This window comes from Schistocerca piceifrons, chromosome 8 (assembly GCF_021461385.2).
Source record: "Schistocerca piceifrons isolate TAMUIC-IGC-003096 chromosome 8, iqSchPice1.1, whole genome shotgun sequence".
NCBI classification, from domain to species: Eukaryota; Metazoa; Arthropoda; class Insecta; order Orthoptera; family Acrididae; genus Schistocerca; species Schistocerca piceifrons.
The window spans coordinates 286557046-286584138 of record NC_060145.1 but is presented as its reverse complement, the minus strand read 5'-3'; the positions used below and the strand labels follow the sequence as shown (position 1 = coordinate 286584138).

General features: G+C 41.2%; 1 protein-coding gene across 2 annotated transcripts in view; it reads right to left on the bottom strand.

Moving 5' to 3' along the window:
• The window catches only part of LOC124711899 (afadin), a 1103288-nt gene that overhangs the window by 567849 nt on the left and 508346 nt on the right, over positions 1-27093 (bottom strand). For both annotated transcript variants that reach the window (XM_047242145.1, XM_047242146.1), the window contains exon 2: positions 11559-11684. In XM_047242145.1, the coding sequence (XP_047098101.1) occupies positions 11559-11684 (126 nt within the window). The remainder of the gene's footprint in view (positions 1-11558; positions 11685-27093) is intronic.

Sequence of the window (27093 nt, the reverse complement as noted above, 5' to 3'; positions counted from 1 at the left end):
CGGAGTGTTACAGTGAGCCTGTCTTCTGAAGATGTAGCAGTTCTTAAGTGAATATTGTGCTTTGTGATATGAGGATACACTTCTTTGAGCACATACAGAAATGTACGCTCATCCATTCTTAAGTAATTGATGTACGACTTGACGTCTTCCACTGTAAGCTCACGTAACATGTTTTGTTGAATGGTTTTATCGTGTCGTCGTAAAACCCACGGCTTCACCCAGATTAGATTAGTTTCTCGTTCCATAGATCCGTGCTGAGGAGATCCTCGTGAATGTGGAACATGTCGATTTTTTTTAAGCTGAAATAGCAATACTAATAGTATGAATAAATACAATACATCATTTGTTTCTATTGAAAATTTCGCCAATGGAGTAGAAGGAGTTGGCCAGTAGTAAGTCTTTCAGGTTCCTTTTAAACTGATCTTTATTTCTAACTAAATTTTTTATGTTTCCTGGCAAATTATTGAAGATGAGTGTTCCTGAGTAGTGGACCCCTTTTTGAACTAAAGTAAGTGCTTCTAAGTACAAGTGCAGATTATTTTTGTTCCTGGTATTGTATGTATGAACTGAGTTGTTTGTTGGTAAAAAAGATATATTATTTACGACAAATTTCATTACGAAGTAAATATACTGAGAGGCAGTAGTTAGTATACCCAGTTCTTTGAAGAGGTTTCTGCAGGAGGTCCGTGAATTTACTCCACAAATAATACGTATTACACGCTTTTGGACCTTGAAAACTTTTGTTTGACTTCAAGATTTACCCCAAAATATTATCCCATATGACATTATGGAATGAAAGTATGCAAGCTTTTTCATTTTTATGTTGCTTATGTCTGCTAACATTCGAATTGCAAATACAGATTTGTTAAGGCCTTTCTGCAGTTCTGTGGTGTGTTCCTCCCAACTGAATTTATTATCAAGTTGTAATCCCAGGACTTTTTAAGACTGTCAACCTCGTATGTATGGTTCCATTCCCCCCCCCCCCCCCTTCTTTTCCGCATATGCACACAATGCAATTGGAGTACGTAGAACTGCTGCGGTTAATAACAAGTTGTTGTCAGCCATCTTGAACTTTGACGAAAAATTTGATGACAGTGTAATACCCCTTGTAGCGCTACGTCAAAGATCTTTGTCAAATATATTGGACGGAATATTGGATCACATCTTTGATCAAATCTTTGACAAAGAAATTTGATAGTGTAATACCGGCCTAATCTATGCCGTGCACTTCACAATGGTTTGAAGAGTAAGGATGTAGATTTTCCTTAGCGTCTCATTCCCTTACAGCAGGTTCATGTGCTGTCAATGGCTGTACATAAGCTGTAGACTTATTGAGTAGAAAGTTCTTCAAGCCTTACCCATCCAGTACTCAATGACGCAAACAGGAGGCTGAATTTATCTTAGCTTCATGAGGACCTACACTTTCGCCCAGTATTTTGGAGTAAACTTGCACAGGTCTCTGACTTAGAGCAACAGTGTGTCAAGCAATGAGCGAAGCCAAAACCGGAAACAGACAACTGCAACAAACTGGCAAAATCTGGGAACAATATGTCTAAAGTTTTGAAACATCGGCATTCTATTACCGTAGACTCGAATATGTCATTTTTTGATTAGATGCCTCATTCTACAAAAACATGCTGATGTAGTCCTCAATCACTTTAATGTCTCATTAATTCATGTCTCTAGCCAATCCATGTCCAGCACATAATACCGTCTCTCTGATACAAAGGATGAAGTCGCGTGAAAACAGGCAGAAAGAAAGGAAGAAACGTCGGACCGATGATATCCCTATTCAGTGACCGACCACCAAGACCTACATGCCGTCCAGATCACAGGCAACACTGCAGAAATGAAACCACGAAATTTAAAGCCTTTCCACATGTTCAGATTGCCATGAGCCGACGTCCTGTAGTCCCACAAAAAGGAAGATCTAACGCTTTTCTCTATACCGAAAGCTGCAAAACGACTGCACATTGAAAAACGAGTGCTCATGTCGGAAATTATAGGATACTATGTTGCGGAAAATAGCATTCTTCCTTGTTCCCGGGCATAAAACGTCGTAAATGTGAGGACGTCAGTGACAACTGATAGCTGTTTAACGCTGAAATTTTATATTGACTTTCTCATCAGGGCTGATTATGGCATATTACCCAGTTTAAAGTAACAGTTACTTTCACTTATTATTTTGTAAACTACAGAGAAAAACACCTTTTTAAACACCCAGTAGATACCACGAAGCGTACAAGACGTAGGAACGCTTCGCAGTTGTCCCTGTTAGAAAGTGGTCATTTGTATCTTAAGTTCAATTTGTAGACAGGAAAGAAAGCCATGAATTGTACTATTCGCTGAACCAAAAAGTGAGTGAGACGAGTCGCAGGAGCGGTGTCCCCATGAATACGCGATGGCCGTAGGCAAATACGGAACAGCGGCAGCGTTCCTCTGGCGAGTGAATTATACAGAAGGCACGCCCCGCGCCGCTGGTTTCCATTACGACAGCAGTTGGCGCACGCCGAAGCAATTATTCCACTCCTATGACGCGCGAATAGCCAAAGCGTGCCTCTACTAACAAGTACCTGGGATCTGGAGAAATTCAATTCGCTCGCAGATGGACAATATTTTCACTGACACATTCTGAATGGGACTAATTTACCACTGACAACCAAATACCAACCTTGAAACATCGTATTTGTGACGCGGGAGCGACAAAATAACAATGGAGATCTTCAGCACACTACGTAGTTCTGTGAATCTTAAGTGACGAGTAGAGGTTTTAACTCTACGGTCATTTGGCGTTTTTATTTGCCGCACGCGTTATTCTCTCAGCTCTGGGAACTCATGAATCTTAAGTGACGAGTAGAGGTTTTAACTCTACGGTCATTTGGCGTTTTTATTTGCCGCACGCGTTATTCTCTCAGCTCTGGGAACTCAATGTGCGTTAAGTTGCGAAGTAATAACCGAAGTGGTCACATAAATAGGTTACTAGAATGAGACTAATTAGATTTTATTACCATTCAGAAACCAGCAGTTTTTTTCAATATTGCGTCTTTCCTGCTAAATTTACTCTCTTAAATTCAGCATGTGTAGACACCGATCGTAAACACAATTCACAAGAACGAGAGGAACACGTGCATTAACGTCAGGTACGTTAAATCTAGTTTGATACAGCCAGTACCTATGATCTTATACCTATGATCTTACTGTATGGCTTGAGAGCTTCGCTATCAGTGTAGGCAAAAATTAAAATTTGCTGTCTACCGGCTGTGTAATGCATTACAGTGTAAGGTGGACCCCCAGAAGGAAGGCAGTACTCGTGTCCCAGTATGGAGACAGGTATCTGGAGATCTCTGCATTGCGGCGTCGATCGGACTTCACCACAGAACTGCAAGACGATCTCGGAAGGGTCAGTGGAGCAGCATGTCAAATCGCGCTGTTATGAACAGGACAGGATAAAGGACCTTACGACCCATACGTCCTGCTCGAATACTCCTCTAGACACCGACATCTTGCCGCTCGCCTTTAGTTCTGCCGTTCCCATGTCAACTGGCAACTTCGTCATAGGCGAAACGTGATATTTACAGACGAGTCCACATAGCCTGTGAGAAGATGATGGCCGTGTTCGTGTGCGGATACCCTCGGTGAACGGCAACTGTCAAATGTTACGTAGGAAATCGACAGATTTCAAAGGTTCTGTGATGATATGGGAAGGTTTAAGTGTTGAAAGCCATACTGAATTTGTGACTGTCCACGGTCGCCTTAAAGCCAGGCAGTACATTTAACAGATCCTGTTGGACTACATAGTGGCTGCTCCGTACGGCAGTACCCTTAAATTCCTTCTAGTGCCAAATTCCACGTCAAACTCACTCGGGAACAATCGAACGCCGATGGGGTTAGGCCACCCAACAACATCGTGTTGTGAAAGGAAAAGAAGTTGTTAAACCGAAATTACACGAAGTAGATTTAATGTGTGTGCGCAGTGCCCACAGAACACTAAAGGAGGAGGATCAGTCACAACAAAACGAGGGCAAATACAAAATATACACGCAAAACATTTTGCCACAACAAAATCACTTTTTTTTTAAATCAAGAGATGTGTTAATTTGGTGATACAATTCACGTTTACAACGTTTGGTCTGCAGATGACATACGGTCAGTGCATGATACCATATAGATGGTCCTGCAAAACCATATAATGTAAAATCAAGGTAAGAACAAAAAACTATCTTTACGGCTAATTTTGTTAGAGCAGTTACAACCTAAGATATGTTCACTTTTCACAGTTATTCGATAAAAGAAACCACTGATGAGACACGGATGTGCTGAAACATGTTTGGGTAACAAGAAAAAAACAGTGATTTGCATAAAAGGCGGAACCCATATCCAATGGTTTTAACTGCAAACAGAAGCATACAAGAGCTGAAAATCCAAAATATGAATATAATTTGAAAGGAAATGCAAAACTGCTGAGCAGGAATGGATAGAGCACACATTCAAGGCTGTAGAAACATGCTTAAGTCGGGGAAAGATACATACCGCCTATAGGAAAGTTAAAGAAACATTTTGAAGATAAGAAAAGCAGCTGCATGTATATCAAGAGGCAAACACGTAGTAAGCAATAAAGGAAAAATGACAGAATATAGAGGATTTACATAAGAGGAACAAACGTGAAGACAGTATTATAGAAACAGAACATGGGAGATACGATACTGCGACCTGCATCTGACAGAGCATTGCTTCCGAAGTTCTGAGATCCTTGTGAGGACAAATCATTGTAAAACTATTTAGCTTACTGTACAAGATATATAAGACAAGAGAAATACCGTCAAACGTCGACAATAATGCAATAAATTAGCTATAGCAGCAAAAGCTGTCTCCAAAGTGTGAACACTCAACGTTAAGTCCTACGAAGTCTTTTCTGAAGATATTTGTCTGGAGTGTTTCCTTGTACGCAAGAGAAATATTGACGATCTGCGCATCTGACAGGGAGAAAGCAGAAACTTTTGAAATGTGTTAATACAGAATAACACTGAAGAGCTGTGGATAAATCGAATAAATAATAAGTATGGAATCGAAACGGGGAAAAAAGAAATTTATGGCACAACTTGACAAAAAGAAAAAAATCTTTTGACAGGACACATCCGCAAGCATGGACGAATAGTCAATTTGGCAATGGAGGGAATGTGCAGAAGGTTAAAAATTTTGAAGTGAGACCAAAGTGTGCAATGAACAGTCTGTAATTGGTAGTAGTAATTCAGTGATGAAAGGCTTTCACAGGATAACTTAAGAGAGCCGCTTCAAACCAGTTGTCCGACTGAAGACCACAATCAACAACAAGCGAATGAATGCTAAGTCGACACTCTTGTTACTTTAGACTCCAATTCTGATGGAAAAGTTTCGACTGGCCATCGGTTACTAGATGATTGGACGGATGGCAGATTCGGAAATGCAGCACATGTAAGAATTCAGCATTGTCGTTATCAATATAACCATCCACTGTCTTTTGCAAAGTCGCGGAAAACTAAATCTGGATGGCGCCATCTTCTCGTACGGAGATCAGTCTCCGATCAGTGCACTGCTCCAAATTTTAATTTATGAGTTTGACATATTTCATGCTGATTTGCATAGAATAGGTGCATGTAAGACGCTTCTGTGAGGCTAGTGCAGGGGAGCAAACACGAAGCGAATTCTTAGAAAAACAAGCCAGCACTACGTAGGAGCTAATCAGAGACAGGTGACTGCAGTCATGGGCAGACACCCTCGGAATAGACGGTGGAATGAGGAGCAGAGCTAGCGTACGGGGAACAATGCGGCCGTCGCGGCAGATGTGCAGAGCCGTGGGAACGGCACAGCACCCCGTACTGTCACGGTCGCCGGCGCTCAGCCGCTTCCGGGTCGTCCCACCACGCACCTGGGCACCGGGCCGCGCATCACCTGCTCACCTCTCTATGTGAAGGCCGCCGACAAGCGAGCAAGGTTATTCGCTACAAGCTAGGGGTAAACGATTTTGACAAATCATCGATGCTTATTTCGTCACCAACGTCTGAACATCGATGGCCGATAATTGATCAGCGATTCGGAAACGACGAATTGATCGAAATGGCGTAAAAACAGCACACAAGTATATCTAACAAAAATTTTATTAATAAATATAGCAATATGACCCTACGACTTATCTTAGAAGCTAGATTAAGAAAAGGCAAAACCTACGTTTCTAGCATTTGTAGACTTTAGAGAGAGCTTATGACAATGTTGACTGGAATACTCTCTTTCAAATTCTGAAGGTGGCAGCGGTAAAATACAGGGAGCGAAAGGCTATTTACAATTTGTATAGAAACCAGATGGCAGTTACAAGAGTCGAGGGACATGAAAGGGAAGTAGTGGTTGGGAAGGGAGTGAGACAGGGTTGTAGCCTCTCCCCTATGTTATTCAATCTGTATATTGAGCAAGCAGTAAAGGAAACAAAAGAAAAATTTGGAGTAGGTATTAAAATCCATAGAGAAGAAACAAAAACATTGAGCTTCGCCGATGACATTGTAATTCTGTCAGAGACAGCAAAGGACTTGGAAGAGCAGTTGAACGGAATGGACAGTGTCTTGAATGGAGGATATAAGATGAACATCAACAAAAGCAAAACGAGGATAATGGAATGTAGTCGAGTTAAGTCGGGTGATGCTGAGGGTATTAGATTAGGAAATGAGACAATTAAAGTAGTAAATGAGTTTTACTATTTGGGGAGCAAAATAACTGATGATGGTCGTAGTAGAGAGGATATAAAATGTAGACTGGCAATAGCAAGGAAAAGGTTTCTGAAGAAGAGAAATTTGTTAACATCGAGTATAGATTTAGCTGTCAGGAAGTCTTTTCTGGATGTATTTGTATGGAGTGTAGCTATGTATGGAAGTGAAACGTGGACGATAAATAGTTTGGACAAGAAGAGAATAGAAGCTTTCGAAATTTGGTGCTACAGAAGAATGCTGAAGATTAGACGGGTAGATCACGTAACTAATTTGGAGGTACTGAATAGAATTATGTAGAAAAGAAATTTGTGGCACACCTTGACTAGAAGAAGGGATCGGTTGGTAGGATATGTTCTGAGGCATCAAGGGATCACTAATTTAGCACTGGAGGGCAGCTTGGAGGGTAAAAATCACAGAGGGAGACCAAGAGATGAATATTGTTGTTGTGGTCTTCAGTCTAGAGACTGGTTTGATGCAGCTCTCCATGCTACTCTATCCTGTGCAAGCTTCTTCATCTCCCAGTACCTACTGCAGCCTACATCCTTCTGAATCTGCTTAGTGTATTCATCACTTGGTCTCCCTCTGCGATTTTTACCCTCCACGCTGCCCTCCAATACTAAATTGGTGATCCCTCGATGTCTCAGAACATGTCCTACCAACCGATCCCTTCTTCTAGTCAAGTTGTGCCACAAGCTCCTCTTCTCCCCAATTCTATTCAATACCTCCTCATTAGTTATGTGATCAACCCATCCGATCTTCAGCATTCTTCTGTAGCACCACATTTCAAAAGCTTCTATTCTCTTCTTGTCCAAACTATTTATCGTCCACGTTTCACTTCCATACATGGCTACACTCCATACAAATACTTTCAGAAACGACTTCCTGGCATTTAAATCTATACTCGATGTTAACAAATTTTTCTTCTTCAGAAACGCTTTCCTTCCCATTGCTAGCCTACATTTTATATCCTCTCTACTTCGTCCATCATCAGTTATTTTGCTCCCCAAATAGCAAAACTCATTTACTACTTTAAGCGTCTCATTTCCTAATCTAATACCCTCAGCATCACCCGACTTAATTCGACTACATTCCATTATCCGCGTTTTGCTTTTGTTGATGTTCATCTTATACCTTCCTTTCAAGACACTGTCCATTCCGTTCAACTGCTCTTCCAAGTCCTTTGCTGTCTCTGACAGAATTACAATGTCATCGGCGAACCTCAAAGTTTTTATTTCTTCTCCGTGGATTTTAATACCTACTCCGAACTTTTCTTTTGTTTCCTTTATTGCTTGCTCAATATACAGATTGAATAACATCTGGGATAGGCTACAACCCTGTCTCACTCCATTCCCAGCTACTGCTTCCCTTTCAAGCCCCTCGACTCTTATAACTGCCATCTGGTTTCTGTACAAATTGTAAATAGCCTTTCGCTCTTTGTATTTTACCCCTGCCACCTTCAGAATTTGAAAGAGAGTATTCCAGTCAACATTGTCAAAAGCTTTCTCTAAATCTACAAATGCTAGAAACGTAGGTTTGCCTTTCCTTAATCTTTCTTCTAAGATAAGTCGTAGGGCCAGTATTGCCTCACGTGTTCCAACATTTCTACGGAATCCAAACTGATCTTCCTCAAGGTCGGCTTCTATCAGTTTTTCCATTCGTCTGTAAAGAATTCGCATTAGTATTTTGCAGCCGTGACTTATTAAACTGGTAGTTCGGTATTTTTCACATCTGTCAACACCTGCTTTCTTTGGGATTGGGATTATTATATTCTTCTGGAAGTCTGAGGGTATTTCGCCTGTCTCATACATCTTGCTCACTAATGGTAGAGTTTTGTCAGGACTGGCTCTCCCAAGGTTGTCAGTAGTTCTAATGGAATGTTGTCTACTCCGGGGGCCTTGTTTCGACTCAGGTCTTTCAGTGCTCTGTCAAACTCTTCACGCAATATCGTGTCTCCCATTTCATCTTCATCTACATCCTCTTCCATTTCCATAATATTGTCCTCAAGTACATCGCCCTTGTATAGGCCCTCTATATACTCCTTCCACCTTTCTGCTTTCTCTTATTTGCTTAGAACTGTGTTTCAATCAAAGCTCAAGAGATGAATACACTTAGCAAATTCAGAAGGATATAGGTTGCAGTAGGGAATGGGAGATGAAGAAGCTTGCACAGGATAGAGTAGCATGGAGAGATGCATCAAACCAGTTTCTGGACTGAAGATCACAACAACAACATAGCAATAATTAACATTAATTATCCACACTTTTTGTAAGGAAATTTTTTAATAGCGAAGATTCCCCACCTTCAGTCTATTTCGAGAGCTTTTGAGAACAGTCATTCGGAAGCTTACAATGTACCTACACAGCTCAAATTTTTAAGTGCGGTGTTCTGCAGCTTTGGGTATGTAGTACCGATAATGTGATTCCATACTTCTAATGGATTTTGATGAAGATCTAGAAGGTGATATTTCACGTAATAACCGAACTGCGATGGAAGATCCGTTTCTGATCAATGTTGCAAATTATTCTTTTGTTGTGATGATTGTATTATGTTCGTTGGTTAAATGAAATCTGGTTTCTCAGTCTTCGTATAATGGATCAATACGTTGCCCATCACTGACAGTCGTTTCAACAGTTGCCACTATCCAATACCCTGTATTAGTCGCATGCAGAATATTCTGATATTCAACAGATAGTTCTTAGTTACTGGGATTGCTTTACTGCTTGAAATACACGAGTACCATTTTCTATGCGTATTCCATCTGGGCAGTTGCCGCAGTGGTTAGCACACTGGACCCTGCATTCGGGAGGACAAATGTTTAAATGACCGGTTACCCCTGCTGGTTTAGGTTTTCGGTGGTTTACAGGGAGATGTCGAGGTGGCTCCTTTGAAAGGGCGCGGCCGACTCCCCAATCCTTAACCAATCCGTGCTTGTATTTCGTCCCTAATGACCTCGTCGTCGACGGTACGTTTAACTCTAATATCTATTCCTTCTTTTCTTTTCTTCCTTCGTTCCTTCCACCCATAGTCCAGAAGTAGACATTTCTAAGGGCCGCAGAATGCCACAACCATCAGCCAGAGCTACAATGTCTGCGGCTGTCAGCATGTGTGCTGCCTTAGCGCTGAAAATAATAATATTATTAATCACTGCAAGCTGCTGGAAAACTCTTTCAATCATACAAATCGTTCAATACCTAGTGGATACTTCTTGAATTTGAGGTCTGATTCTTTTCTTAGGCCATCACTTGCCACTGCACTTTTTCGAACCGTCTTGCAATCCTTTACAAAGCAGTAATGAATTTCTTAGTTCAGTTTACGAAATATTCGAAGCCAGCAGGTTAATTGTCGACCCCTAAAACGCAGGCTTCCGCTCTATTATTATAGTGGTGTATCAAGTACTTTCTGAATGATAAAACAATTTTAAATAACCACAGTAGCCTGTCAAATTCTATTAAAGAAGGTGGCCTTTATTGCATCAAGAGGTATACATTATATTACTGGCCAATTTCGGTCTGTGGTCGTTTTCAAATACAGTTCCTTCCGTGATTGTGTCATGTTTAAAACCTATTTAGTACTCGCAGGGAAAGACATTTTTTCCACCACACACACTTCAGCATTCTGACTACATAGTCTTACACATCACACGCTGCATACAGGACCACATTTTGTAACATGCCATGTAACCAAATTTCTCTTTAACAGACGGCTTGACTCTTCAACGCCCATCCCGAGCCGTAAGGTAGAGAAACCTGACATTTGGAGAGGATGTTCATCTAACACTGTAGGCTCGTTTACGGAGGGATTCTTCGATATTCCAGAGAGAAATAGGGGCTAAAAAGGTTTTTTAAAAAATATGCCACTAATAAAACAAATTTGAAGTTAGACATCCGAAAATTAGTATTTGGTTTTTCGGTCGGAAATAAAGAAATATGTGTTTCAGCATTTTTGAAAATTCAACCGCTAAGAGGGTAAAATAGTGAGTGGAAGTTTTTTTGAAAGTAGATCATTATTAAAGTGCTATTAAAGCGTTCTTAAAGCTCCATCTATGAAAACAGATATTCGATTTCTCGGTTCTAAATAAGAATATATGTGTTTTTGGAAATTCAGTTCCTAAGGAAATAAAATGATGGATGAAAATCTTAAGAAAATATTTCGTTACATTAAATAATTTTTAAAGCTAAAACTATGAGAATTGTCATTTCACATCTCAGTTAGATATACAGAAATATTTATCAGGAAATATTACCCAAAGAACTCAAAAGACATGATTCACAAAAACCTGAAGACGTACATTCGTAAAGCACTATGCTTCTATAGCCTTGCATTGATAGCCTACTGTCGTTATTTAAAATTACTTTATTCTTCGTAAATACCATCGATACTGTGGACTCTCACATGAAGAGAATCGTATCGAGTACGTAGTGTAGAGGGTGAAATTTGAACAAAAATTGTATGTCGGCTTGATGGAAAATTTACGTTTGAAATTGATTTATGCTAGGACACAAATTTGTACTGACGCCTGTGGTAGCTCGTGATCACACATTCGTGATTATATCGTGAAAAGTTCGTTTGTGGACAAAAGATTATGTAACGTTTTTGGTTCTACTATCATATACTTTTACCCGTGTCAGGTTTCGCTATAAATTGTGGTACATTGTGTCTATAAGAGATGCCGGCCTCAGAAATTTATTTTGTCTCGCGTTGACAGTTCTGCAAAAGCTGAATGGACTTATACCGTGTAAGACTGACACACTGAATACGCTGAGGTTATCCATTCAGCTGTTGCCTGGGAAATGGGTAGAGGCGCCAGCGCCAGTGTGTACTCACCTCGTTGGGCTCGGACAGCTCGAAAAGGTCCAGCCGGTTGGCGTTCCACTGCTGGATCACGCTGCGCAGCGTCTCTCGCTCCTGCTGCTTCTTGGCCGCAGCCTCCGACACGACGCCGCCGTTCATCTGGAAACACAAGCGCCTCATTTAGCGACTCGCAGCAGGAGCGCTCGGCTGGTAACAAATAATCACATCGAATGGAAACTGGGCGTAACACTCTCCAAATTTAGCACATTACGCTTATGTAGACCACGAATCGCGTTCACGAAGACGAAAATGAAAGTATGGCTTGACATAGGCTCCTTGTTTTTGTTTTTTTGTTTTGATATCAACAATTGGCGATACGGGAAAACTGTGAAGTAGCATAATCATTACTACTTTACTTCGCTTTCTTGCTTTCTTAGCTTTGACCATGACCGTTACATACAAAGAAAATACAAATTGCTGCAACCAATAACATTTATTATATCATGTTTAATTATGTCTAGTATGTGAAAAAATACGGCTGCAAAAAGAGCCTGTGGCCATTGAAACACAGAGTCACAAGTTATCCAGAAGTCGTACATACAACACACACATGCGTTATTGGCTCTGAGCACTATGGGACTTAACTGCTGAGGTCATCAGTCCCCTAGAACTTAGAACTATTTCAATCTAAATAACCTAAGGACATCACACACATCCATGCCCGAGGCAGGATTCGAACCTGCGACCGTAGAGGTCGCGCGGTTCTAAACTGTTGCGCCTAGAACCGCTCGGCCACACTGGCCGGCACATGTGTTATTAACTAACATAAACCCACCTGGTGGAATTATAATACCCCGGAACATGTAGTGGAAAGTTCAGTATAATAAATGTGGCTGGTTACAGTAATTTGTATTTTAGCTTGCAACAGAAATGCTGTTTGCCAATGAGCCTCTTATCTACTTTTCACAAAATCTGAAGTTCGGGCAGCCCAGGTTAGCAAGAGGAATTTGGACTCGTCTGGCAAAGGAATATAAACTTGCGAACATTTAATGGCAAAACACGTAGCTGTCGAGCTACAATCCGTCACGCTTCGTGCCTAGCTAAAAAATTGGCAAGTTACCAAGTTTTATACGCTAATGTAATAGTCCTGAAAAATTGAGCCAATAGCATAGTATCACAGAAAGATTTCTTCGACATGGCTGTCTTTAACTGAACCAAATGTTACGTCAATATACAATAAATGCTTTCCATACGTAACAAACGTATGATGGTTGATGTCTCATTACGGGGCAACTTAATCCACATGCTCTGTTCCCCCCTAAGGAAAAAAAAATAAAGGGTGCCGTTCAAATCGTTCAAACGCTATATTGTGTACAAACCACCTTTCATGAACACCAATATGTCATGTAATACAAAATCCTGGTGTCCAACCAAACTGTTAATTCTATTTTTTCTGCTCAATTGTCGACCGGGGCGTTACCAGAAAAATATCACGCATGGTCGCTGTCTGGAACGTATAGTAAGAGTAACGTGCAGTGAACAAGCCAAGTCGAAGATATTTCTCGCAGCACCTCACGTAGTCATCGAAATACTATGGCTAAGTTCCTGGCAGATTAAAACTGTGCGGCTACGTAGTGACAATTAATTCCGGAAATTAAGGCGACAGATTCCATCGTGAATCCGACTAGGCACTGCGTTCTATTATCCTTGTGTGTGTCACTAGTAGGCGACAACGAAGGGAAGAATTAAACAGTAATCTATTAAAACTTTTAGTCCACCCCACTCGAAACCACGTGCCAGTCTCTCAGGTCCGTGTAACTCTTACACGACGCTTTTTTCGATGTACTATACGTTCATACAACTTTATGTGCTAGTGATCAACACAAGAAGCATTTCTACGAATACTGCCCTTAATAAGTGCACTTAAAAATTCGTATAAAAAACACTGACCGAAGACAACAGCAAAACAATGACAAGATTCATAAAATGCCTGTACTAGTTATTGGCAGACGCAGCAGAGAGAGGAATCCCCGACTCAGAGACCTGAGTACCCGGATTTCTGGCAGGCAGGCATGGGCCGGAAGGCATCTAACGTTTCGCGCTCAATCCGCCATCCGCTCCAGGCGCATCTCTCGCCGCTGACACGCAATCCCCGGAAGCAAACACGGGCGGTCGTGAACAGCCATCCATCACAATCGAATTACACGCCGCAGCCGGAGGCTAGCGCGAGCCACCGCAGTCTTCTGAAGAACGACGGCAGTAACATCAGCCAGAAACCTGCCTAAATCAGTTACTTGGGCGTGCGTTGTCAATAGTACTAGTTCCATCGCAACTTTGTCGTTTCATTCAACGGCTCGAAACAAATACTTATAAACCAAATACCTTGCAAATGTAAGACTTATGTCGTGATCCATACTACTAAGTCGCTTCACTCAAGTTTATTTCTCTTCAATTCTGGCGATCAAAATTCCTTCTGTCTGTGAACTGATTTATTTAAATATTTTTTCTGTCCTTTCTCATTCAAACAACTGTCAGACACACGCATTTTACACAAGGAGAGTTTCTATCTACCAGCGTCCGTTTCTGCACTAGTTTCTTACCAGATCCTCAGTTCTTGCCCTACCTTATTTCAAACTATTTAGACTTGCGTGACTGCTATTTACATCAAATGTAGCCTTGGTTTCCTCCACAGTTTTCACTTGCCACTCTTCTATTTTGGCTTCTATCTTTCTTTCATTTGGAGTTCATCCATAAGGCAAATGAACAGACGATGTGGAAACAACTAATAACCATTTCACTCTCGAAAACGCAGGACCCATCAATATGATCTCCAACGACTGCAGCGTAACTATGGATACTACAGGGAGTTCATCTCTTTAGTAAAGTAAGTATCGCTGCTTGAGAGTTATCATACTTTTATTTATATATATATATATATATATATATATATATATATATATATATATATATATATGTCTCAGCTTTTTTTATTCTCTTTCTAGATTCATCGTTTCTTACTGATTCGACCGCTTCTTCAAATAGTTTTAATTTCAAAGTCTCTTTCGACATCTACACACCACAGCCAGCTTATGGTGCGCGATGGAAGGTAGTATTCCAGAAGCGAAAGGTTCGCGGGAAGAACTATTATCGGTGTGAGCTCGAATCTCTTCCAGCTTTATCTTCACGGTCTTTTCTCGAGATGTACGTATGACGAGAAAGGAACACACTGATCGACTCTTTGTCGCGACGTAAGCTCTTGAAATATGATCAGTAAACCACGCCGTTACGCTTTCGCGCTCGCTAAGTTAACTTGAAACGAACGCGCTGTCTTTTTTTTTCTTTTTAAGATTGTTTCTATTTCCTGTATTAATCCTCTTTGGTAACGATCCCCCCCACAGACGACTAATCTTCAGGTACCGATCGAACAAGAGTTTTGTAATCAGCCACTACCGTCAGTGCACATCATCTCCTGTCGATTCTTCCAACCAATCTGTCTGGGATCTGGCGCAACGAAGACCTGCTAATAATAGCAGAAGAGATTTGAATAACACATTCAGCTTGCACGGTTAAGGTACATGCCGAAGTTATCTTGATGGCAAACACACTTTCGAAATTTGTTATATGTGCTGACGCCAGACTCTTTCACGATTCTCCACCTAAATTACCTAAAGCACTGATAAATAAGACAATTTTGTTTTCGTTGACTGTTGACTGGAAGTCGTCCGCGGATTTCCTAAACCATGCAGCGTAAACAGAACTGATACGCCAAACATTCTGGCCTGCTTTCGAATCTGTTTTGCACATTCTGGTCTGCTTTCGAATCTCTTTTGCAACAAATCATATCGTTTTTTTTTTCATTCTAAGAGATGCAGGGAGAAAGACAGTGAGAGATAAAGGAGTGGTGGCTTATAAAAATGAACATTTTCACATATCTTAAAATTAATTACTATTCGAAATCGTCGTTACTTACCTGACATTAGTGCAGGGTATACCGCATGAATTGTGTTGCGGAATTATGATTCTGACTGCTCTAGGACTTGAAGAAATCCGAATTAGGTCACCAAGTACCACAGTACGTTAAGAAAACTGCTGCAAAGCACGCACTGCTTTATATCTGATGCAACGCAGGTAACTACGAACAAGACCGTGTGCTTTCCCAACTTGCAGCCATAGAACGCTTCGCAAGCATATGGCTAAGCGTGCAATGGATGTGGGCTCGACTATGAAGAAGATATCAAAGAAGATATCAAAGGGGCAACCACGAAATTTTACAACACAGTCACGTAGACCATAACTTACGCACTGCTCCGCACGAAGAGACAGCGTGCCGATCACCAGCGTGTCTACATTACCATTGTTTTTGCTGACGACACGCGCAGAAACGTGAAAGCTGAAACCTGTCAAAAGGCATCACGCCGCACGGTATACCTTCTGCCGTCTCGTGCACGAGTGTCTGAATGTTGAAGAAAGCGAACGGTGAGAACGAAATCAAGCCGTGCGAATAGTGAGACTCAAATCGAGCATTTTTCAGACTACTATCTTCGCCAGCAACAACAGGGAAAGCCAGCTGTCTTCCAAAGACGTGTAAAAGAGGAATAAACGCGGGCCTCTGATGCTCATGCTTTACTACTAAGGCCAAATGCGTCTAATAAACTCTCACTTAAACTGCAGTACGTTCGGATAGTGAAAAAGAATACTATGGTAACTTATGCAGAAATAAGGGCAACTGAGAATAATGCCAAATGAAGTTTTCTAAAGGTAACTGGAGCCTATTACAGATACCATACGTATGAAGAGACGTGGCGAGACTGGACGGTTTCAGATTGATTGTATAATTTTAAGATAGACATTTTGGAACCAGATTTTAAACTGTTTAAGACATTTTCAGGGGCAGATGTGGGCTCGGATTACAATTTATTGGTTATGAACTGTGGATTAAAACTAAAGAATCTGCAAAAAGGTCATGGGACGTGGATAATTTGGAAAAACCAGAAACTATTGAGTTTCAAGTATTCGGCAACGACTGACTGGAACAGGAGGAAGGAATACAGTAGAAGATGAATGGGTAGTTTTGAGAGATGAAATGGTGAAGGCAACAGGGGACCATGTAGGTAAAAAGACTATGTCTAGGAAAAACCCTTCGATTTCACAGGAGATACTGAATTTAACAGATAAAAGAAGAAAAATAAAAATGCAGAAAATGAAGCAGGCAAAAGGGAATACAAACGTCTAAAAATGAGATTGACAGGAAGTGCAAAATGGGGAAGCAGCAATGGCCAGAGAAAAAATGTAACGATACAGAAGTATACATCATCTGCGGAAAGGTAGATAACGCCTATAGGACAATCAGAAAGCCTTTGGAGAAAAGAGAAACAGTTATATGAATATCGAGAGCCCAGACAGAAAAATAGTACCAAGCAAAGAAGGGAAAGATGGAAGGAATATATGGAGGAGACTATACAAGGGAAATGAAATTGAAAAGGGAATGTTATAGAAAGGGAAGTAGAAGAAGATGATATGGGACACATGATACTATGAGACGGATTTGGCACAGCATTGAAAGACCTAATCCGAAAAAAGATCCTAGAGTAGATGGCATACCCCCGGAAGTGCTGATATCCTTGGGAGGGCGGAAGTGCTGATATCCTTGGGAGGGCCAGACTAACAAAACTATTCCATCTGGTGTGAAACATGTATGAGACAGGCGAAGAACTCTCAGCTTCAACAAGAATGGAACAATTCCGATTCCAGCGAAAGCAAGTGCCGACAGGTGTGAATATGAGTTTCGTATGTCATGGTTGCAAAATACTAACACGAACTCTCTACAGAAGATTGGAAATACAGGTAAAAGCCGACCTAGGAGAAGTTCAGTTTCAGTTTCGGAGAGGTTTTGGAGCAGACGAGGCACCCGACGACTTAACTTATAACATAGTTTAAAGATACGCAAAATTACTTTTATGGCATTTTCAGATTTTGAGAAAGCTTTAGACAGTGTTGGCTAGAATACGCTCTTCAAATTTCTGAAGGTAACAGGGGTAAAATATATGGAGCGAAAGGTTATTTAGAAGTTTAACAGAAACCGGGCAGTAATTACGCGAGTCGGACATGAAAAGGAAGCACTAATTGAGAAGAAAGTGAGACAGGGGTGTAGCCTATCCCCAATGCTATTTAATATGGATGCTGTGCAACCTGTGAAAGAAAGAAAGGAGAAATTTGGAGATCAAATTAAAGTTCTGGTACAAGAAATAAAAACTTTTAACTTTTCCGGTGACACTGCAGTTCCGTCAGAGGCAGCAGTGGACCTGGAAGAGTAATTGAACGGAATGGACAGTGTCTTGGAACGAGGACATACGATGAACATTAACATAAGCAAAACAGGGTAATGGAATGTAGTCGAATGAGACACTAAACGCATTTGGACAGTAAAATAAATTACTATGGTCGAAATAGCGAATAGCGTAGAATGGCAATGGCAAGAAATGCGTTTCTGAAGAAGAGAAATTTGCTAACACACAACATAAATTTAAGTATTAGGAAGTCTTTTCTGAAGGGATTTGTCTGGAATGTAACCTTGTACGGTAATGAAACATGGAGGATAAGCAGTTCAGACAACAAGAGAATAGAAGCCTTTGAAATGTGGTGCTACATAAGAATACTGAAGGTTACATGAGTTGATACAGCGTAACGTTATTCAGAGATGAAGTTGCACAGGATAGAGTATCGTGGGGAGCTCCATCAAACCCGTCTACATTATAAACACAACAAGCACAACAAAAGTAAAGGAAAGGATTTCTTTCTTTGGCCACATCATGAGGAAACACCAATTACAGGGAAACTCTGGAATCAAACAACTAGTTGGTTGAATCAAGGAAACTAGAGAGGCTGTGGAAGGAGTAGTTATAAGCCTACAAGTTCTGCAAAACAAAACAGAAAATCTCAGGAAACTGAAAACAGGAAAACAACACTTAAACTAAAAATAGACGAACGACACACAGTGGAAAAGGTATCTACAGGTGTGGAAATACGGAAAAGATCAGAACGAATGAAAAGATATTAGGTGAAACGGAAGGAACGAAACATGCACTTATCGAAGAGGACGCCCAGCTAAAGACTGGTTAGGGCGGTCCAAGGTGGTCAGAATAGTAAGTAATAATAATAGTTGTACAACGAGCTGAAATGTTTATATGGCTTGTATACAATTTACCTTTAATTTTGTCCCGTTTCCTTAGTTAGGTATGGTATTATCTGGGTCACTGACTAAAATAATTGAAATAAACTAAATTACAAGTTAACAGTAGGCTACAGAATGTCACTTCAGCGCTTCGAAATTTATATTAACCTTAATAGTGTAATGTAGTCTTGAGTGGTCAACTAAAGACGAACTGAGGCTTAAAAACGCATAGCGTTATGTTGAACATAGTAATAAAAAGCATAGCGTAATGTTGAACATAGTAATAAAAAGCACGCAACGTAAAAATATCTATGTTTTGCAACGACCTCTTCAGCTGCTAACGCGGCAGCAGATTTTTTTTAACGATAATAAATGTGTATGCAATACCACCATGTCCGCGAACAGCTATGCGGCAGTCTTTATTCACGAATGAGAAGGGCGCGATGCAGCCTTCTAGGCCCGCATGCAATCTAGTCGGCATTTACAACTGTATTCCGAAAGCCATCTTACGCTGTGTGGCAAATAGGATTTCTGATATCATTTTCTTTTCCCGCCTACTCATTTCCACGCGCGAATGGTAGGTGGGAAGAACGACTGTTGGTAATTCTCCGTATGAGCTGTGATTTGTGTGATTTTTTTCCGCTGTCTTCACTTCCCGAGACGTATGTACGGCGAAGTAATATGCTACTCCGACTCTTTCCTGATTCACAGCAGTAAAGCTCGCCCTGACGCACAACGCCTTTCTTGTAGCGTTTCTAGAATACGCTTAGCATCGCCGTAACGCCCCCACGATGACTGATCGATCCAGTGACGATATGTCGAATTTTTTTCTGTATCTGCAATTAAGCCATGGTACATACCGATGAACAACATTGAAGAATCGGTCGAACAAGTGTCCTGTAAGCTGCTTCTTTCGTGAATGAATTATATTCGCTTAGGAATCTCCCAATGAATCTCAGGCTGCCACCTGTTTTACCTACAATTCGTTCTATGTGGTCACCCTACTTCCGATCACTGCCGTCACTGTTTCCAGAGCGGAATCTTAACTCCAGTGGATCTCTTCACTTATTCATTTATGTTCAGTGTCAACGGCCATTCCCTGCACCAATCATCGACTTTCTGCAGGTGCCATTTCACTTTCCTACGGTGTTCTTGCGCGGCAATCTTCTAAACTACAACTTAATGTTCCCAGTTACAATACCGAGCGAGGTGGCACAGTGGTTAGCACACTGGACTCGATTTGGGAGAACGACGGTTCAAACCGCGTACGACCATCCTGATTTAGGTTTCCCGTGATTTCTCTAAATCGCTTCAGGTAAATGCCGAGATGGTTCCTTTGAAAGGGCACGGCCGACTTTCTTCCCCATCCTTCCCTAACCCGATGGGACCGATGACCTCGCTGTTTTGTCCCCTCCACCAAACCAACGAACCACTTATAACAGTCTTAGTTCCAGGACACGTTTCTCTGTCATCAGGCGGGGACTTGCGTTAATTAATAAGGCATGTTATACTGTATTTATGACTTTGGATAACCTGTGGCAGTGCCCTTTCAGCGGTCACGGGTTCCTTCTTGTAATATTTACATCACATACACTTTATACACACAGAACTCAGTGTATGTAATGTTTATCTGATGTTTTATATGATGTAAATACGACTTAAAAAGAGCGTTTGCCCAATGAAATATAGTGTCACAAGTGAGCTGGAAGTTGTAGATGGAGCACACACGTCCCTTAAGAGTTGGTATAAATCCACCTAATAGTGGAGATTTAATCCACCGAAGGGTGTAATTAAAGTAAACTGTGCTGTGACAGTAACTTCCACTAAAAATTATTTATGTTTAATGGAAATCAGGGCGGAGCCTTGCCGAAAACGTTCGCTCGCATATAAGGAACCACCAAATTCCTTTTGGGTTCTCCACAATTTACCTTCCATCCGTCGATTTCATCCGCTGACAATGATGTGTTGATTCCGGGAGCCAATGAGGGAACGCGCACAGAGTGTACACGTCCTCCACACGATTGTTCCCAGCAGGACACAGCGCGACCCCATCACCTATCACCAAAACCGGCGGGCACCTTTCTAAGACGCCACGCCACCTTATATTCAATTACCGACACGGATGATAGCCGGCTCGGGCTAAGTGAAAACTGCAGGGGGACCCACCCAGAGAGGGCACAGCGTTCGGCGCGCAAGTGGTTTTCATCTGTCCCTCCCTGCTACGGCAGAACGCACCAGGGTTGCTATTTAAATATGACGTGTGTGTGTGTGTGTGTGTGTGTGTGTGTGTGTGTGTAGGGTGGGGGGATACTGGATACGCACGCCTAACTTCACCCCGTTTATATCCAGGTACAGTGCACCTCATAAGACGAACTAACGGAGCTATATCATGCAGTGCATTTCGGAGCAGTTCAAATGTAAGAACACGAAGGTGTGTGTGTGTGTGTGTGTGTGTGTGTGTGTGTGTGTGTGTGCGCGCGCGCTCAGCAAACCAACATTCTGGCGCTTCTGATCAAGGAGGCAACACGCCGCTATAGAACAACATGGAAAGAGAGAAGGTTACGTTAGTTTGGTACGATCTTCTAGGGCCGTGGTTGTGAAGTATAATGAGGAAAGTTTAGCTGAGGTCACTTGTGGCAGACAATCTCGTAGGGGGCGGAAAGCTGATTTGCAGAAAACTCACAACCGTGAACATACTCTACAGCGTCGTGATAGTGTCACAATATCGCGGACTGATTCAAACAAGATACCAGGGCACCTCCAAAGAAATTAATGTTCTTACGCGGACTAGCCATAACGCATTTTGGAGCTTCTGATTCAACATGTTTCGAATACTTGTTCTTTGGACTACTCCGAACTGTGATCATGACCTATGGATTCCTTCTCCCCGTGTAGTCTTACAAGGCAACACAGCCTACACGTTCTACTTTAGAAGACTGCATCCATGCTGCGGTACACAACTTCGGTACGGCCTTTTGATCTAGACGACAGCAAACGAAGCGTCACACATGTACTGAATTTTCGCTCACTTTCCCAACTGTTTACATATTGGTGAGGAAGAACACACAACTTTGTGTAATCTACCACAGGCGACAGAACGTTCGGTAGTGTCGAACACAAAGCACCAGCAGAACAGAGTTTACTCGTGAGCATTTCTGGTTGTTAACGTACGGGTTGTAAACGTTTGTTTTCCGGTAGCATACATGAATGTTAATCCTGGCTTCAGGCCACTATCGAAACATTGCACTGGAATAGCCCACTGGGATCGCCAATATTTAACGAGCTACTCACCAACGCTTCTCAGTGAACGCGTGCGTGCGTGCAGAGAGAGAGAGAGAGAGAGAGAGAGAGAGAGAGGGGGGGGGGGAGGGGGGAGAGGGAGAGGAGTGGGTCGTTTCGTGGTGGCAGGCGGCGTGCAAATGCGACCACTAGCGTAATCTAATTGAGACTAGCCACAAACCACGACAGTACATACCAAATGGCAAAACGGCATCGGAAAGGACGCGTCTCTGAGCCATAATTTCTACTGGAAAGAACCAAAACGATCCTCATTCATGTATACCATTGGCGGCAAGGAGAATAGTACGATTACACGGCGTCCATGGGAACGTTATGCACCCTTGAACATAAATTTCGACCGTTAGTATTCGATCACGAAACCAGTGCACATCTGTTGCATGTCACACCATTCTAATATTTTCGGTGGTAGTTCTAAGAAGTGATATGAAGTGAGACAAACAGAATTGGTACCAGGGAATCCGGATGTATAATTATTTGCAGTGCATCTAAGAGGGAATCCGCATGCAACACGCAAATAAGATTGGTCCTGCGTTAACACATCAATTAGGCGTACTGGCACACATCGACTGCATTCGAAAACGTGCCAGTTAGCCGGCCGCTAGCCGTGTATGTGTAAGTCGTCTGTCACTTTATGCCGTTTTTACGAGAAGAATGAACAGTGCAGCCACGACAAGTGCTCATGAATGTATACGCACAAGCTGGATGGCAAAAAGGGCTGAGCCAGTCACGAAATACAATTTTACGCCGTCAATAACTGCGCTAAATATGCCCGCGAGCGTTTGCCTGGGGCAGCAACCCGAAAATAATTTAATGTACTCTATAACTGCCGTGTTATTAACGTGGAAATGTCATTTAAAAAACCTTTAATGTTTGAAAGTATATAATTTGATTAAAATACAGCGCGTTCCCCTTGCAAAACAAAAATAAAAAGGACGACCACAACAGTCCCAAGCAACGAATTACATAATAATTAAAAATACGCAAAGTTTGTGGTCAGAGATCATATTCTAGAGCACTGTGATGTGAACATACACACAAGCCATAAATTTACAAGTCAGAGACACAAAAAAACGTGGTTCCACAAATTGCCAAGTTTCCCCGAAGGAAGAAATCGCTTGGTTTCAGCAGTACCTCATGGGCATGATACAGGACCATTACTGTTATTTATATAATGGCTCTGAGCACTATGCGACTTAACTTCCGAGGTCATCAGTCGCCTAGAACTTAGAACTAATCAAACCTAACTAACCTAAGTACATCACACACATCCATGCCCGAGGCAGGATTCGAACCTGCGACCGCAGCGGTCCCTCGGCTCCAGAGTGTAGCGCCGAGAACCACACGGCCACTCCGGCGGGCTGTTATTTATATATATAAATGGATTGTTGGACAGGTACGATGCTGATTTTGACACAAAATCATAAAATTGCACATATACCCGTAGAGAATCTATACTACCTACAAGAACTGGTAGTGCAGAAAAAGAAACAAAAATGTAATAATTTATATCGTCTAAAGATCAATCACTTGAAACAATGGCAATAGGGTATTTTCGTGAGCTAAAAATATGGTTCCAATTGTTGTTATTCTGACTGATTATAACATTTCAATAGCCGCGCGGGATTAGCCGAGCGGTCTCAGGCGCTGCAGTCATGGACTGTGCGGCTGGTCCCGGCGGATGTTCGAGTCCTCCCTCGGGCGTGTGTGTGTGTGTGTGTGTGTGTGTGTGTGTGTGTGTGTGTGTGTGTGTGTGTGTGTGTGTCCTTAGGATAATTTAGGTTAAGGAGTGTGTAAGCTTAGGGACTGATGACCTTAGCAGTTAAGTCTCATAAGATTTCACACACATTTGAACATAACATTTAAATAGAATTTACGGTCAATATCCTCACAAAGTACTTGTTATTTTTATGTGCTTAAAGCTTAAAAATCATTCAATATCAAGATATGTTATTGGCCGATACTCTAGTGGCGTCACAGTCTAGGAAAAAGACGAAGCTACACAGGAGCATTAGCCGAATTTACAATGTTTTTACGCACTTTTTCTGCAAACAGTATAGCTATTTTGTGATGGAAAAGGCAGTTACAGGTTCTGAACAATAACAGAAAGGAATTTTGTGTACGCTGACAGTGGAAGCCTTATGAAAGTTGAAGCGTTTATGCTCCCCGATTTGGAGCGGCGATATGCGCAACGGTGGACATTCTTTTCCTTGTCCCCTGCAACTTCGAGTATCATTAAACGCGCTGACAGCTACGGAATTGTAGAAATTTATGCATGCTTGTCCGTATATTATAACTAGACTGTCGACTGGAAATTAAGGAATTGTAGAAAAAGTTTTCATACGTGTCCGTATATTATAACTAGATTATCGGCTATCAGTCATGACCTACGTACGACCCACAGCACAATAAAATTATTCCTGGCAAAACTTAGTGCTATCGTCCTTTGAAGAAGACACTGTGCAGAGAAACTACACCCAGCAGGCGTTTGGTGACGTATGGATGGCACAGAGGACCGCAGATAAGCAAATCGCATGTTCGAATCATGGAAGTGTCACATATTTTTAAAAGTTTTCCACGAACTACGAAAATAGTGTCAGCAAGAATGACTGAAGCAGTTGTTTCGATTGTGAGATGTATTACATATTTCACATTATTCTTAGTCTCAGAAATGGGCAACAAAGGACAAATGCATCAACTTTGCGAAAAAACAATTCACGTTCTTTGGAAAGCATTGCTAGTAGTAAAGTATCACCATACCACCCAGTCACAGGCGCCGACTCCATGAGGCCTTAGGGGGCCCGAGACCCCTTAAAAATTCTTTTTTTGGGGGGGGGGGGGGTGAGGGGACGGAGTCATCCAATAATTTAAGAAAATTATTAGTTATATTATGCTTTATAAAATCACAAAATTATGTTGGAATTTTTTATTTTCCTTGTTTGACGATAGTTGCCTTTTAAAACAATTCAGTAATGAGTTAAAACAAATTATTATTACGGTAGTAAGCAGGTTAAGTGAAAACGAGTGGTGTGAATCATGACAGTGTTACGGTGCTGCGAGCACACTTAGAATTTGTGCCGGTGCGCGAACCTTCGTGTAATGTCTGGCGCCGGCGGGCCAGCTCTGCGGCCGCGGCGACATCAAAAGGACGAGCACAATCGCCTGGAACCCTCCGCCTTACGTCGCCTTGACGCTTCGAGACATCACGATGCCGTGCCAATATAAAGCCAACCCTGCTGCCGTAGTCATTCAGTGTGGGTAGTTTCGTTCAGTGCACGCTGCAGACATGTTCAGTGTTCCGACTTTAATGTCGAGTGGACTATTGTATATGACTATTTTACTCGTTTACTTTAGTTTACAATGGATAAATTTATTACCAAAAAGGCGCGCTTGCAAGTTGTTGATACTGCAAGTCAACCTCCATAAATTATTGTGTCGTCAATTGCTTCGTCGTCTTCTGACGAGAACCGTTATCATCCGAAACCTGGACAATCTAGTAAGGGAAGATTATTTCAGAAGTCTTGGTTGATCAAATATACATGGCTAGAATATGAAGCATCTACCGAAAAAGTTTTTTAGCAAAACCTGCAAAGGAGCAGATGCTAAAAATCTATTACAACTTTCTTGAAAAAAAATAAATAAATAAATAAATGCATTTACTTCTGTAGGGTTTTATAACTGGAAAAAAGCTTTAAAAAAATTCCGTCTTCATGAAAATACGTTTACGCATAAAGAATGTGTTCTGAAACTAAATTCTGTCACTAGCCGAAGTGTGGCCTCCCAATTGAACAGTTAGATAGTGATCTGAAGAAAGGTCGTTTAGCTCGAGACAATTTTTACTACAGTGTAATTTCTATGCCGACAAGGACTAGCAACTAGAGGGCACGAAGATGTAAACTCATTTTTTTTTCAATTGTTGGAACTCCCAAAGAATGACATACCTGAGTTTAAAGATTGGTTAGGGCGTTCGGGGTGTTTGATCTACTAGGAAAGTCTGTGTTGAGGAAGGTACTGGCTTCAGTCAAGAAGACTGAACATTTTTCTATTTTGGTTGACAAAACAAGTGATTCTTCGATTCACGAACAAGTGTCATTTTGTATTCGAACTGTCGTTGATTCCTTAATTGTCAAAGAAGACTTTATTGGCTTATACGAGACCACAAACACTGAATCACTAACTCTGTTTAGTATTTTAAAAGGCGTTTTTGTTCGTCTTCATTTGTCAATGGATAACTTGAGAGGACAGTGCTATGATGCTGCCGCGAATAAGAGAGGTAATTTCAAAGAACTAAAAAAGTTAGTTTTGGATATACAACCAGCAATATCAAAAATCTTTTTAAAATAGAGAATTAAAATCTTGCCAGGTAAAATAAATGCATAAGTAAATTAAATACATAAATACGTAAATAAATTAAAATACATACATAACGTTAAATTTTCAGTTTCGAAATATTAGTATTAGTTTAGTACTTTATTACTATATTACTGTATTAGTTATTTTCAAATACTTAAATGTTGTTAGGGTGTAAGACCAAATTAAAACCCGCTATTTATATACTTCTTGATTGAAAGTATTAGGCATACTGTATTAACTTTATTAACTGTACTCAAGGATTAACTTTGAGATATTGTTTATATTTAACAGAGAGATATTAAGCGCGCACGACATGCATGTGACACGTAAGAACTGTGTTTATAAGCGTAAATTAACGTTAACACCTGAAGCAGAATTACTTCATCTTTATGTAAGGCTACGAAAGAGCAAAAATTTAAACAATAAGGATTCCAGATGGACAGTACGAAGCTAAAAACATAGTTTCTAATAAGGTGAAAAGTTTGTGGTAGCATTAAGTAGAAAATATTTTTTAGAAACTGAAATGTGTGAACAGCGATTGCAAATGTAACTGCATGTAAACAGCAAGGACAACACAATAGTATTCTGTTTCTGATAGGTAAAGTGAAGTTTTGTAATTGTGATTTGCTTTCGTGTCAGAGGGCTGTCAAATCGTTTTACAAATAAGTTAAAATATTCCTTCGCTTTAGATTCGAACCAGCGATCTATGGACATCTTATACAATTCGACGGTCTACCACTCTTTAAA